The sequence below is a fragment of the Monodon monoceros genome, unplaced genomic scaffold (genome assembly GCF_005190385.1).
Source record: "Monodon monoceros isolate NGI ecotype Baffin Bay Population unplaced genomic scaffold, NGI_Narwhal_1 Super_Scaffold_6, whole genome shotgun sequence".
Taxonomy (NCBI): domain Eukaryota; kingdom Metazoa; phylum Chordata; class Mammalia; order Artiodactyla; family Monodontidae; genus Monodon; species Monodon monoceros.
In genome coordinates this window covers 90,597,862-90,610,564 of record NW_021703783.1, presented here as the reverse complement: position 1 = coordinate 90,610,564, position 12,703 = coordinate 90,597,862, and the positions used below count along the sequence as shown (strand labels likewise).

The following is a 12,703-nucleotide window of genomic DNA, read 5'->3' as shown; positions in this document are numbered from 1 at the left end:
CACCCACCACACACCCACCACACACCACACACACACCACACACACAGCACACACACCACACACACACCACACACACCACACACACCACACCACACACCAAACCACACACCCACACACCACACACACACACCACACACGCACCACACAAAACACACACCACACACACACACCACACAAAACACACACAACACACACACACAACACACACAACACACACACCAAACACACACACACCACACACACACACACATACTCTAAACCACAACTGAATACACACTATAACTCCCAGTCACTGGTTTCCATGAACTATTCAATTCTCTTTGCTGATTTTTTTTCTAACATATAAATCGTTTTCATACATTCTCTAAGCTATTTATATTTTCCCTGCCTCTTATTCCATTTTTCTTAAACCTGGCTTCCCCTGGGAACCACACACTGAAAGCAAGTTGTTACTATGATTTCTTTTTTTAACTGCTTTCTTTAGAAAAAAAAAAAAAAAGGAAGAAAAAAATAAAATAAGATTTTTTAAATGCTTTCTTTTTTCAACAGCTCTTAGAGCACATTCTGCTCCTTAATCACCATCAGGTACTTAGTCTCAAAGAGCTCTGGCCCCATTTCTGTCTCTAATTCTGTGACTGACCAAGTCTTCTCCCCTCACTAGGCCTTCGTTTGTTCATCAGTAAAATGGGGAAAAGCAAGATGCCCCAGCATGATGAGCCTGCCAAGGGGCTTGGCACACCATGGTGCTGGATCTAGGGAAGCTCCCTGCCCCCCAGGGCCCGCCCACTCACCGGAAGCAGTGCCGGTGGTACAGCTTGCCGTCGGCCAGGTAACGCTGCACCAGGTGCACGCGCTGCTGGCAGGCCGCACACGTGCTGCTGGGGGTCCGGCGGGCGCCCTGCTCTGACAGGCTGCCCGAGGAACACTCATCGCCCTGCAGGGAACGGGGTGGACAGACTGGGGGTTGGGTCGGGGTCACCAGCCTTCCTGTTCAAGAACACTCCCTGTTCCCCGCTCTAACGGTGGCCATCTCCCAAGAGTGCGCAGTGCTAACACACTCCGTCAGAGCCCCAGAAGGGCAGAGGGTGGGGACTGTCACTGCTTTGCACATGAGGAAACTGAAGTCCAGAAAGGGGGAAAGACCTGCTCAAGGTCACTGAGTCAGGATGGAAACACAAAAATCCAGACTTCCGGTTTCTGGGGCCCTGTCCGCCAGGAAGGCAGCTTCCGGCTGTATAACCCCTTTGCCTGAGCTGCTCTTGTCCCGCTCCCGTCCCCACAGGTGGGCCTTGCCTGACAGGTGGCTGCCCTCTTAGGCCCACCTCGTCTGCCTTCTCTGTCCCCCCAACTAGAACCAAGCAGATTTAAGGCCAAGTTTCGCAGCTTCTAAGCACTGTGACCTTGAGCAAGCTGTCTTCGTCTCTGAGCCTTGGGTTCCTACCTGCCAAGTGGAATCCTATAACCCCTGCCTGTCTCAGCCCTGCACATGCTCACTGGACACCCACCGTGGGCTGGGCTCCCTGTCCCTCAAGAGGTCCTCCAGCAAGGCGCAGTTGGGAGCAGGTGGGAAAAGCCCTCTGCACACTGTGAAGTGCTGTCCAGACGTGAAACGCTGGTGTCATCCCCTAAGCATCTTGGAGCAGGGGGCTGGCAGTGAGGCCCCCACTTCCCAGCTGAGAGATCTTGAACAAATGACCAAACCTCTCTGAGATTCAGTTTCCTCATCTGTACGTCAGGACACACAATACCCACCTCCCAGTTTTGCTGAGAGGATTAAGCAGAATCCCCCTAGGAAGTTTAAAGCTCTGTCTCACGGGAATCAAGGGGAGAATTTGCTGTATTGCATGGGAGAGTCCTGTGAGTCCGATGATGGAGAGTCAATGCTGTGGATGCCCTGTGCCCCTCCCAGGCCTGCCATCCCCTGCCCCTACCGCCCTGGTCTGGCCTGTGAGAATCTAGTCCCAAAGCCAACGGGAAAGGGACCAAGAACACCCGCGGAACGCGGCAGTGGCAGCTGTCCCCCCACCCCACCTGCCCACCCCCGGCATCTGCCTACCTGAGCCCTGTCTCCTGGTTCCGCGGGAGTGGGTGCTTTGGATGGCGGGGAGGATGCTGCCAGGCCCTTTCTGGGTGATGAGACCCCGGCTGCCAAGAGACCAGAAAGAGACTCTGAGGCAGCTGGAGACCCTGGAGGTCCAGGAGGCCCAACCTGGCCTGAGCTTTGAGCTCCATGGCTACCACCTGAGGGCAGACCACTGACGCAGTAGGACCAGGCTCCCACTTCACACAGGCAGGGGATGCCTCCTTCCAAACTAAGTGCCAAGGGCAAGCTACCCAACCCTGCCAGGCCTCCGCAAAGTGGAACAGTGACTCCCACTGCACAGGGCAGCATGAAAAATAAGGCACCAGGGACTTCCCTGGTGGTGCAGTGGTTAAGAATCTGCCTGCCAATGCAGGGGACATGGGTTCAAGCCCTGGTCTGGGAAGATCCCACATGCTGCGGAGCAACTAAGCCCGTGCCCCACAACTACTGAGCTTGCGCTCTAGAGCCCCCGAGGCACAGCTACTGAACCCCATGTGCCTAGAGCCCATGCTCTGCAACAAGAGAAGCCACCGCAATGAGAAGCCCGTGCACCGCAACGAAGAGTAGCCTCCGCTCACCGCAACTAGAGAAAGCCCGTGTGCAGCAACGAAGACCCAACGCAGCCAAAAATGAATAAATACATTTATTTTTAAAAAATAAAATAAGATAAGGCACCAGGACAAGCACAGAACCATCAGCACCCAACATGTGAAAGGATGGGTAGCTTCCTTCCCACGAGGCTGAACAGGTGAAGGGAAGGAAAGAAGAGGAACCACATGGCGCCGGCCTGAAGGTTCAGGAAGATGGGCTGGCTCCCTGGGGCCGAGGAGCTGCCCCACCCAAGCCCAAGTGGGCAGGTGCAGCCCGGAACCCTGCCTGCACGCCCTTGAACCAGAAGAAACCCATGGCCCAGCCCACCCGCCTCCTCCATGACTCTGCTCCTTCACTACTTCAGCAAATATCCACTAAGCACCTACTCTGTACCCAGTGATTAAAATAAAACCCCCAAATTCAGAGAACTGTATACCAAAAGATAAATCAATACTACTGTATGCTTTTTTTTTTTTTTTTTGCGGTACGCGGGCCTCTCACTGTTGTGGCCTCTTCCGTTGCAGAGCACCGGCTCCGGACGCGCAGGCTCCACGGCATGTGGGATCTTCCCGGACTGGGGCACGAACCCGTGTCCCCTGCATCGGCAGGCGGACTCTCAACCACTGCGCCACCAGGGAAGCCCTATGCTAATTCTTAAAAATAAAATCCAGGGAACTCCCTGGTGGTCCAGTGGTTAGGCGCCTCCAATGCAGGGGGCCCTGTGTTGGATCCCTGGTTGAGGAACTAAGATCCTGCAAGCTGTGAGGCCCGGCCAAAAAAAATCCAAATTCCTCACTGGTCTAAGGTAGCATTGCCAGAACCTCAGGTCACAATCCATTAACGGACCCTGAAATCAACTGAGTGGACTGCAACCAGCATATTGTAAAAATGAATTAGAAGGAAATATCTGTGGGCATCTCATGTTTTAAGGGGAAGAATCGGTTCCTGAAACTTGTTTCAGTGACATATGTGTACATGAACATGGATTATAATGGGAAACATATTTCTTACCATGAGTCATGGTCAAAAATTTTGGGCCCACTCCCTACCACCACGACTACCCCACCCCCCCCCACCCCCTACCCCCACCCCAACCCTGGCCTCACCTCCTCCTTCCCCCTCACTCCCCTGGAGCACACAGGCCCCCCTGCTGCCCCATTGCCTGGAATATTCCTCCCCAGATCTTCACATGGCCTCCTTCTCCTCCTTGTTCAAGGCTTAGCTCAAATGTCACCTCCTCAGAGAAGTCCTCCATGACTACTCACCTGAAATAATAGCCACTCCTCCTCTCGTTGCTTTTTTTTTTTTTTGCGGTACGTGGGCCTCTCATTGCCATGGCCTCTCCCGCTGTGGAGCACAGGCTCCGGACGCACAGGCCCAGCGGCCATGGCTCACGGGCCCAGCCACTCTGCGGCACGTGGGATCCTCCCGGACCGGGGCACAAAGCCGCGTCCCCTGCATCGGCAGGCGGACTCTCAACCACTGTGCCACCAGGGAAGCCCCTCTCATTGCTTTTTATACCATTACCTTATTTTGTTTGCTTATCGGACTTATCTGCAATTATATTAATTACTTTGTTCTCTCTCTCCCTCCCCCATCCTTTAGACTGCAAGCTCTGTGAGTCTGTATCATTCTCAGCTCTCTCCCTAGCACCTAGCACAGTGTCTGGCACACAGTAGAGGCGAAATAAATATTTGTTAAATGAATGAATAAGTGCCAGGTGCTGGAGTCATGTAGCAGGTCTACAGGGGAGAGGGAGTAATTGAGATACTATGACCAGAGTCTTATATGTTCACCACGGGGCAGGGGGCTATAAGAACACCTGGAGTATATCAGGGCAGGCTGCTTGGAGGAGGCAAAATGCGGGGTGAGAGGATGAGTAGGAAAGAATGTGCCAGAGCATGGGGGGTGAGGACAGGGACTGGAGGATCACCAAGAAGAAAGGCTTAGCAGTAAAGGAATGTGATACATTCAAAGCAGCACAAGAAATTCAGTATGACTACAGCTGGGGCAGTGAGCGGCTTAAGCTAAGTCGGGAGAGGCCCTCAGGGACCCCGCTAAGAAACTGGGCTTCATCCTGATGACACCACCCCTGTCACCCTGGTAGGGGGGAGGTACCCCTCCTCTGAGTCCCTCAGCCACTGGGCTTCCTTCCGTCACACTCTGGTTCCAGACTAGGCTGTGGCTCCTGGAGGTCAGGGGTCAGCTGACATGCCCAGGGTCACCGGCCTCCACGGAGCCTGGCACAAGATGAAAGGAGAGCACGGCACGGTGTTGTCTCAGCCACGGCCAGCTTCCAAAGTTACCCAGTACAGTAAAAGTCAAGCCTGGTCAAAATTACCCTTGAAATCCCTCCCCTCACCCAGAAAGTACAGAAGAGGACCATCTGGGGGAGCCTAAGAGCCAGCTTCGCCTCCAGCGTTGGAACACCTCGCTGCATTCCCTCTGGTTGAGCAGCAGGTGGGATAAAAATGGTTTGCATTTAGGGGCCAAGCCGTATTGTAGCACAAGCTGTGCCTTTAGCAACAGGAGTTCCCCACAGGCCCAGGGGGTGCTCTTGCCCCGGCAGAACACGGGGAGCTGGGCCACCAGGGTGACCTCACCCCCAGGGTGCCTGGTGAGGACCGGGAACAAAGTAGGCACCACCGACAGTATTACCAAGGGCCCTGCTCCACCTGCCCAGCCCGCAGGTCCCCGGAAGGAGGCCTTCCAGAGAAGAGCTTAGTAGAGGGAGATCGGGGTTTGGCCACAGGGAACCCTCCAGAAGATAAGACTGAATTGTGATTCTAGGTGAGCAAGCTAAATTCTAACCAATGGAATAAAAAAGTAATAATAATAGTAACCTTGAGTCCTCAATAAGGACCAGACACAGGTCATCCTTCCTCATTTACTCCCAGTAACCCTGTGAGATGGGTGCTGTTCTTATCCTCACTGCAAAGGGGACCCTAAGCCGAGAGGTGACCCTGTGGCCCACTGTCACCCAGACAGTAAATGGCAGCACAGAAACGTTCAGTCCACGCTGCCTCTCACCAGACACTCGGCAGTTGAGAAATACTTTCATTTTTATTTCTAGTAAAATACATATAATGTTATTTGTTCAATTATAATATTAATCCCTAGCATTATGGGGGGGATGGGGAGTAACAGATTATTTTAATCTTTTAATTTTTATGTTTTCTATGTTCTAATTTTCTACAGTAAGCATGTTTTACTCCTAGTAAGAAAAAAAAAAAATCGGTACTTCCTAGAATACTTTTCTTTTAAGAGACGGGCTGAGATTGTCCACATGGAGAGCAGAGGCTGGAGGAAGGACCGACATGGCAGCGGAGGGGCAAGGTGCCCACCCCCAGAGGACCCCGACAGCAGTGACACAGCGCAGGAGTCGGGACACCCGAACTTGGTTTTCCTGCTGTATGACCTTGAGCTCCTCCCTTCCCCTCTTTGAGCTCATTTCCTCTCTGCGGAAGACAAGGCCCAGGAGAGATTCCCACATGGGGACTCTCCAGGCAGGAGGCTCAGTAGCCACCCAGTGACCTGACTCAGGGCCGAGAAATACCCTTGCAGCCTCCCATCCCCCCACCCCCACCCCCCTATCCCACCCCGCACAATTCCCCAGCCTCTTAGTTCTCAGGCCTTGAAGGTCACTGCTGGGGGAGATGCTGCACAACAGCCCTACAGGACCACTTCCCCACTGGAGGAAAAAAAACCCCAGGGAGGTGTCTGCAAACAGGAAGTAAGGGTGGGTGCCAGAGAGGTGAACTCACAGACAGTGGATGAACTCGTCCTGCTTTGTCTCCTCTGACATTATTAATTTTTTTTTTTTTTTTCCCCGCACCAAGTGGCTTGTGGGATCTTAGTTCCCCGACCAGGGATTCAACCCATGCTCCCTGCACTGGGAGCGCCGAGTCCTTAACGCTGGACCACCAGGAAATTCCCTCCTCTGACATTATTTCACTCAGTTACTGATTCACGCGTTTGTTGTCTGTCTCCCCCGCCAGACTATGAGCTCCCCAAAGGCAGCGATCTCCTTCACCGCTGTGCCCCCCGGGCCCAGCACAGTGTTATTTTACTCAATTAATATTTCAGTGAGTGAATGAATGATGAGCTGCCTCCCTGTGCCTGTTTGCACCTCAGAAGACAGTGTGACACATGCCCCGCCCCCAGGGCCAGCCTCCCTGAAGGGCTGCACCCCTCTCACCTTGGCCAGGGCTGGCGAAGTGGTTGTAATATTGGGACACGTAGGTCATGATGCTGAGGCAGTCAGGGACACTCATGGAGACCATGTCACTGGGGTCCAGGAGAGCAGGGATTCCCAGCTCCTTCTCAGCCACTTCAAAGGCCTGGGGGCGTGCAGATGCCAGGGTGGGGGAAGGTTTGAGGCGGGGGGGGGGGGGGGGGGGGGGGGGGGGGGGGAGGTGCAGGGGTGGGAGAAGGATGGGGGGTGCACAGAAGCAGTCACAAGCAGGAAGAGGAAGATGAGGCAGGGTCAGTGGGCGCCACTCTGCACAGACCCAGCTTTGCTCAGCAGGATGAGGGGGATGAGGGCAGGGGTGACTGTGACCTGGAGAAGGGGAAGGTCTGGTGCTCCAGGCACAAGTGGGCCAGAGGGGAGCAGGGGGTGGGGAGAGGAGCGGCCAGGGCCCCAGTGCAAGGCAGCTGCTCTGGGAGCTGGTCCATGAGCCCCTCACCTCAGCTCCTGCCCTGCAAGACCCCTGCCCTCCGACACACACCCTCCCAAAACACACAGACTCGTGGGCTTCCATCTGTCTGGGGGACTCACCAAACGGTTATTCTCGAAGACATTGTCCTTGGAAAGTGAATCAAACTCTCTGCAAGAGACAAAGTGGGGGAGGAGCATTGAGGAGAGGGCTGGGGCAGGGGTGTGACCAGTGGAGGTGACCACATCCCAGCCAGCCTGGGTCTCAGCAGGGTTGGGGGAGGGGTCTGTGGACTGTGGAGGAGGAAACTGAGGCAAGGAACACGTGCTAATAGAGCGGGGGCTGCCAGGTGGGGCAGAGAATGAGCACATGGCCCCCGGGGGCCTCCAAGCAGAGGCTGGAAATCACTCAGAAGAGGCGGGGTTGAAAAGCCCCAGCTTCAAGTTTATCCCCCAGGAAGCCATGTCCTGACTCAGTGGCAAAGACAAAACTAAGACCAGGACCAATGCTGGTGACAACAAGGACACCCACAGATTGCTGACCTCACGCTGAGCACTAGGCTGAACTCCTGTCTTGAATTTATTTTCAACTCTACTTGGCAGGTATTTACCCCACTTTATAGATAGGGACACTGAGGCCCAGAGAGAGGAAGCCACCCCGGGAAGAGGAAGCCGTCCTGGGAATCCACATTTCTGTTCCTTCCACTGCATGTCACAAACCTGGACAGCCACACCAACTTGCTGAAACCCTAACCCAGGCCGAAGAGGAATGTTGTCTCAATGGGGCCGGGAATAGAACAAGTCGGAACCAGCCTGGAAATAGTACATTCTCCAGAGCTGCTGGCACGGAACGGTCGGCCAACCCCGCTGAGCCACTCCTAGGGGCACCATCCTTCGGGGAGCAGTGAAGGGTGTCCCAGTTCCTAAGCTGGGACAGGTGAGAAGTGGCAGGGCCTGCCGGAGTAACCTAGCTTTTATTTATTCCCCTCCCCACCTGCTGGCTCCAGCTGCTGGAGTGGCTGAAACCAGCGGAGGAGACCCAGCCTTCTTGCCCAGCAGCCTCCTGGGTACACCCGCCCCAAGCCTTGTCCTTCTACGGCTGGAAACTGCAGCCTGACTGCCTGAGACGTGGGCCCAGAGGCCGGAGAAGGCAGTACGGCCTCCAAAGTCTGGGTCCCAGGCCCTGCTCTTCCAGGTCAGGCTGTGTGACCTTGGACGGGTCGGCAGTCCTTGTGGCCTTCATTCTCCCATCTGCAAACTAGGGGAAGCCCTCGTACCACCTCCCAGGCTGGTGGGGAGGACCAGGCTTGTTAGAGGCCAGCCTCACAGACACAAGAGAGCCCTCCTCCTCCTGCCCACCTGCCTGCTAACTTCTCCAGGCAGAGATCAAGGTACAGTGAACGTGGGTCAAGGCAGGAAGGGGTAGTTTGCAAACCCCAGGAGGTGCCCAAGGCCAAAAGGCCGAGTGGACTGGGGAGGGGATTGTGTATGCACTTCAGCCCCTTTTGCCACCTCTGGCCAGACCGCTTCTTTCTCCCCTCAGCTGGGTCCCGAACTCCTCCCCTTGCTTGGCCACTGCCTAAGAGTGTGACCCTGAGCAAGCTACACAACCTCTCTAAACCTCGGGGACACTGTGACACCAGCCCAGCCCCCAACAAAAGCTTGTTCTGAGGCTGAATGAGACAAAAGCAGCTTGTCTGGGCCGTTTATTTCAGTCTCCCAGCAGTGTTCTTAGAAGGCTAGGGTCACATTTTGTTCACGGCGTGCACTCAACACCCTCCACAGTGCCCGGTACTTAGTAGGCACTCCATAAATGTCTACTGAATGCGTAAATGCCGGAAACAGCGTGAAAACTGTAAAGGTCCCCACGTACCACAATTTTTCCTCCACTTCTCCCTCCCCTACCTTCGTCCCTAATCAACATCTAGGCTTTGGAAACATATTTTCTGAGAGTTTTCGAAGGCTGCGAAGTTCTATTTGGCTCTGGGGGAGGTGAGGAGCACAAAAATGAAACCCACAGGGTCCCTCAAGGGAGCTTAAAGATGCCTAGATTTGAGGAGGGGGAATGAGCCCACAGCTCGAGAAGCCTGAACCACTTTAGAAGATGGTGCTTGCCCTCGCCCCTACCCCAGCCCTACTCTCATGGAGATCCTCCCTAGCCATCACCGAGGTCCTCTCTATGCCTCTCTATGCCTCTCTGGGCCTCGGTTTTTCTCCCGTGCAATGGGCTGGCAGCCCAGATGCTGGCCTGCCTTGCAAATGAATGCCTGGACCTGATTCTGGATCTCTTCGCAGGAGGGAAGCCCCCTCCGCTCCACACGAACTCTAGCCCACATCCCTCCCTGTGGCCCCATCCACCCTCCTTAGCCAGCAGGAAGCCCTAAGCACTCTGGCCCAGCCACATCTCCCAGCCCTCCCTGCCCTGTGCTATGGGCTCCAACAGTGCCGCCTGTGTCTCTGCTCAGGTGGTCCCCTCTGCCGGGAATGCCCTTCCCTCAGCCCTGACCCAGCTCCTGCTATCTCTTTGAAGTCTATGTGACTGCTGGGAGGCCTTCCCAACCTAGCCCTTTGATACAGCACTTCCCACGTGGAGTTATCAGCACTGCTTATACATCTGTTACCCCCAGAGGCCATGGGAGACTGTGTGGGGTTTGCCTCTTGGTTGGTTAGTAGCTATTTCCATTACCAGGCACAGTGGCCAGCACAGAGTATAACTCTGCAGACTGCAGACGTGGAATAAACGAAGGAATGAGACACTTTCATCATCCCTTCCTGCTTAATAACACTTCTTATAATAACTAATGTTAACTGAATGTTCACTGTCCCATTTAATTTCTCCCAACAATCCTGGGAGGTAGGTCTTATTATCAGCCCCCCTTTACTGACCAGGAAGCTGATGCCTGGAGGGATCCAGTGATTTTCCCAGCACTTTGTGCTGGCAGGCTCGGGTCCATTGCGTGGCTTAGCTTGACACCTAAGTCCTGTCACACGCTCGCCAACCCTGCCTCACCACTTGCCCCCCAGCCAAAACAGAAGACCCCTTGAGCCCTCCGCTCTAATGCGTGGGTCCAATCTGGGTGCCCTCCTTCTCCAAGCTTCAAGGCGTGGCTCCTGAGACCCCTTACCCCGTGCCACAGGCCCCACAAGAGGCAGCAGCCCACCTTCATCTCCACCTCATCTCGTTCGCTTCTGCATCCACAACCCCCAAAACCCACCCCTCCAGGGCCCACCCCACCACCTACATGGTACAGAATAAGCTAAATGCATCTACACCATCGAATCCTTGAGGCAATCCTTCCCTTCCTTCCCTCCTTCATCAAAGCCTCCCAGGTGCTGTCTTTGGGGAGCACAGGAGGTGGAACAGACACACAAAAACTCCAGACCCTGTCAGGCTTGGGGAACCCTGTCCGAGGGGCTGTAAGCAAGACAGACAAGGACCATGACTCTTGTCCCCAGTTTGCAGATGAGATCAGAAGTACAAGGAATGGCAGCTGCCAGATAAACACGCACTCAGCGTTTTATGAATGAATGAATGAATGGAAGAGGTTCCAGGGCCCAAGGAAGAGGGAGCTGAGATAGAAACACCAAGTCAACTGTTCTGGGGTCTGAATAAATTTTCCCATGGAACCTCACTGGGCACCTGGGGGCAAGAAGAGGCCATTTCACACCCTGGAGCAGCCCATTAGGGCTGTAGGTCAGACCCTAGGAGTCTTCATTCCGCCTCCCTGCCCCACTGAGGACAGCAGAGTCCTGCGGAACACACCTGGGGAGACAGGTCTGTGTCCTAATGGGGAGGGGGTTACATCCATTCATCTGACCTCTATTAACCTAGGGTTTCCTCTGTGCCAGGCACTGTGCTAGTGCCCTGGAAACATGATCGCATGGGGGAATCAAAGCAAGGGGGCCCCACGGAGGGAACAGGCCTCAATGCCCCACGTGGAGGGGGCTGCTCAGAGTGCCTGTTTTAAGAGTTTAGTGTAAGAAAGGCCCAGGGTCCCCGAGGAGGGCTCGGTGCTCCTTCAAAGAGGCAAGGCCTTGGAGGTTTCGGTGTCCCTTGGGCGGAAATCAGTGCCCTGTGGGCGGGGCCAGGGCCTCAGCAGAAAGACCGGCATGGGGGGCGGGCTGTGTTCCAGTGGGCGGGGTCAAAGAGGCCAAGTGGGGGAGGGGTGCCCTGGATCAGAGGGTCTCCTTGAGGCGTTGGGGGCCCGCGGGAGGGTGGGAGTCTCGGCCTCCGGGGGCGGCGCCTGCCGCCGCCCCGGCTCCGCGTCACTGAGCGGGGCGGGGGTCCCCACCTCGAGCCCGCGCCGCCCTGCGCCCCGGCCGGCCGCCCGCCCTCCCGGCACTCACAGCAGGTCGGGCCGGTGCCGGTGCAGGATGGCGCAGAAAGCCAGGCCGTCCCGGAAGGAGCTGCTCAGGTCGCGGATGTCCACGCCGCGGTAGCCCTCGCACTGGCGGCGGCACCAAGCCAGCAGCGCGACCCGCGGCCCCGCCATGAGCCGCGCGGGGCTCGGGCCCGGCTCCGGGCGCCGCCGGGACCAGGCTTCACCCTTGGACCCGGCTCGGGCCGGTTTCCAGCTACGGCTGCGGCTGTGATTCCGGCGCGGCCCAGCCGGCGCGGCTTGGAGCTCGGGGCGCGACCCGCTATCGGCGGGCGCGGGGCGGGGAGGAGGCGGGGCCGCGGCCTCGGAGTCCTCGCTCCGGCTCCGGAGCGGGGTCCCGGATCGGCTGGCTGCCTGCTTCCCGCCCGGCCCTGCCCGGACCTGCCCGAGCAGCCGCTGCCCGAATGGCCCGGCCCGGCCGGCCGCCGCCTACTCACCGCCGCCCGCTCCCCTTGCTGTGGGCCGGCCGCGGGCGCGGGCGTCCCGCTGGTCTCGGTCCCCGCCCGCCGCCGCGGGGGAGCGGGGAGGGGGCGGCGGCCTGGCGCCCCACCCAGCGGTGGCTCCGCCCCCCAGACGCGGACCCCGCACCCCCACCCACCTCACGGGCCCAGCACCCCACCGCCCCTCTCCTCGGCGATCCCGGTCACCCCTTCCCACTCCCTGCCGTGGACTCCTCAAAGAACTCTGGGATGGCCCCTGAACCCCTCACCCACCGCAAACTAGCCCCTCCCCACAGTGACTTCTTCCTCCACCACGCTGCCCACCGGGAAGTCTCCTCTTCCTCCCATCCTGAGTGCTTCCCACTCTAAGGACCTGCAAATCCCCCACATTCCCCTGGCCTGAAACTTTTAGGAGGCATTCTCCCCACCCTCGGCCAATCAGGCAGTTCCCCTGCAGACCCCAAAGCACCCCCAGATGACCACTAGCTTCATTCACCCTGTCTCACCACTCCAAAACACCCTTGACCTACAGGTAGTTCTGTCTGCCACCTTC

General features: G+C 56.7%; 1 protein-coding gene across 3 annotated transcripts in view; it reads right to left on the bottom strand.

Moving 5' to 3' along the window:
* Positions 1-12,182, bottom strand: part of MICALL1 (MICAL like 1) — a 29,337-nt gene extending 17,155 nt beyond the window's left edge. Inside the window, exons 1-5 of one of the 3 annotated variants that reach the window (XM_029204983.1) lie at positions 11,679-12,182; positions 7,455-7,503; positions 6,873-7,014; positions 2,057-2,145; positions 792-934 (exon numbers count right to left, since the gene is read on the bottom strand). In XM_029204983.1, coding sequence (XP_029060816.1) covers positions 792-934; positions 2,057-2,145; positions 6,873-7,014; positions 7,455-7,503; positions 11,679-11,824 — 569 coding nt within the window. In that variant the 5' untranslated portion in view covers positions 11,825-12,182. The remainder of the gene's footprint in view (positions 1-791; positions 935-2,056; positions 2,146-6,872; positions 7,015-7,454; positions 7,504-11,678) is intronic. The other 2 variants (XM_029204982.1, XM_029204981.1) reach the window with 2 other exon arrangements.
* Between the last annotated feature and the right edge of the window lie 521 nt (positions 12,183-12,703).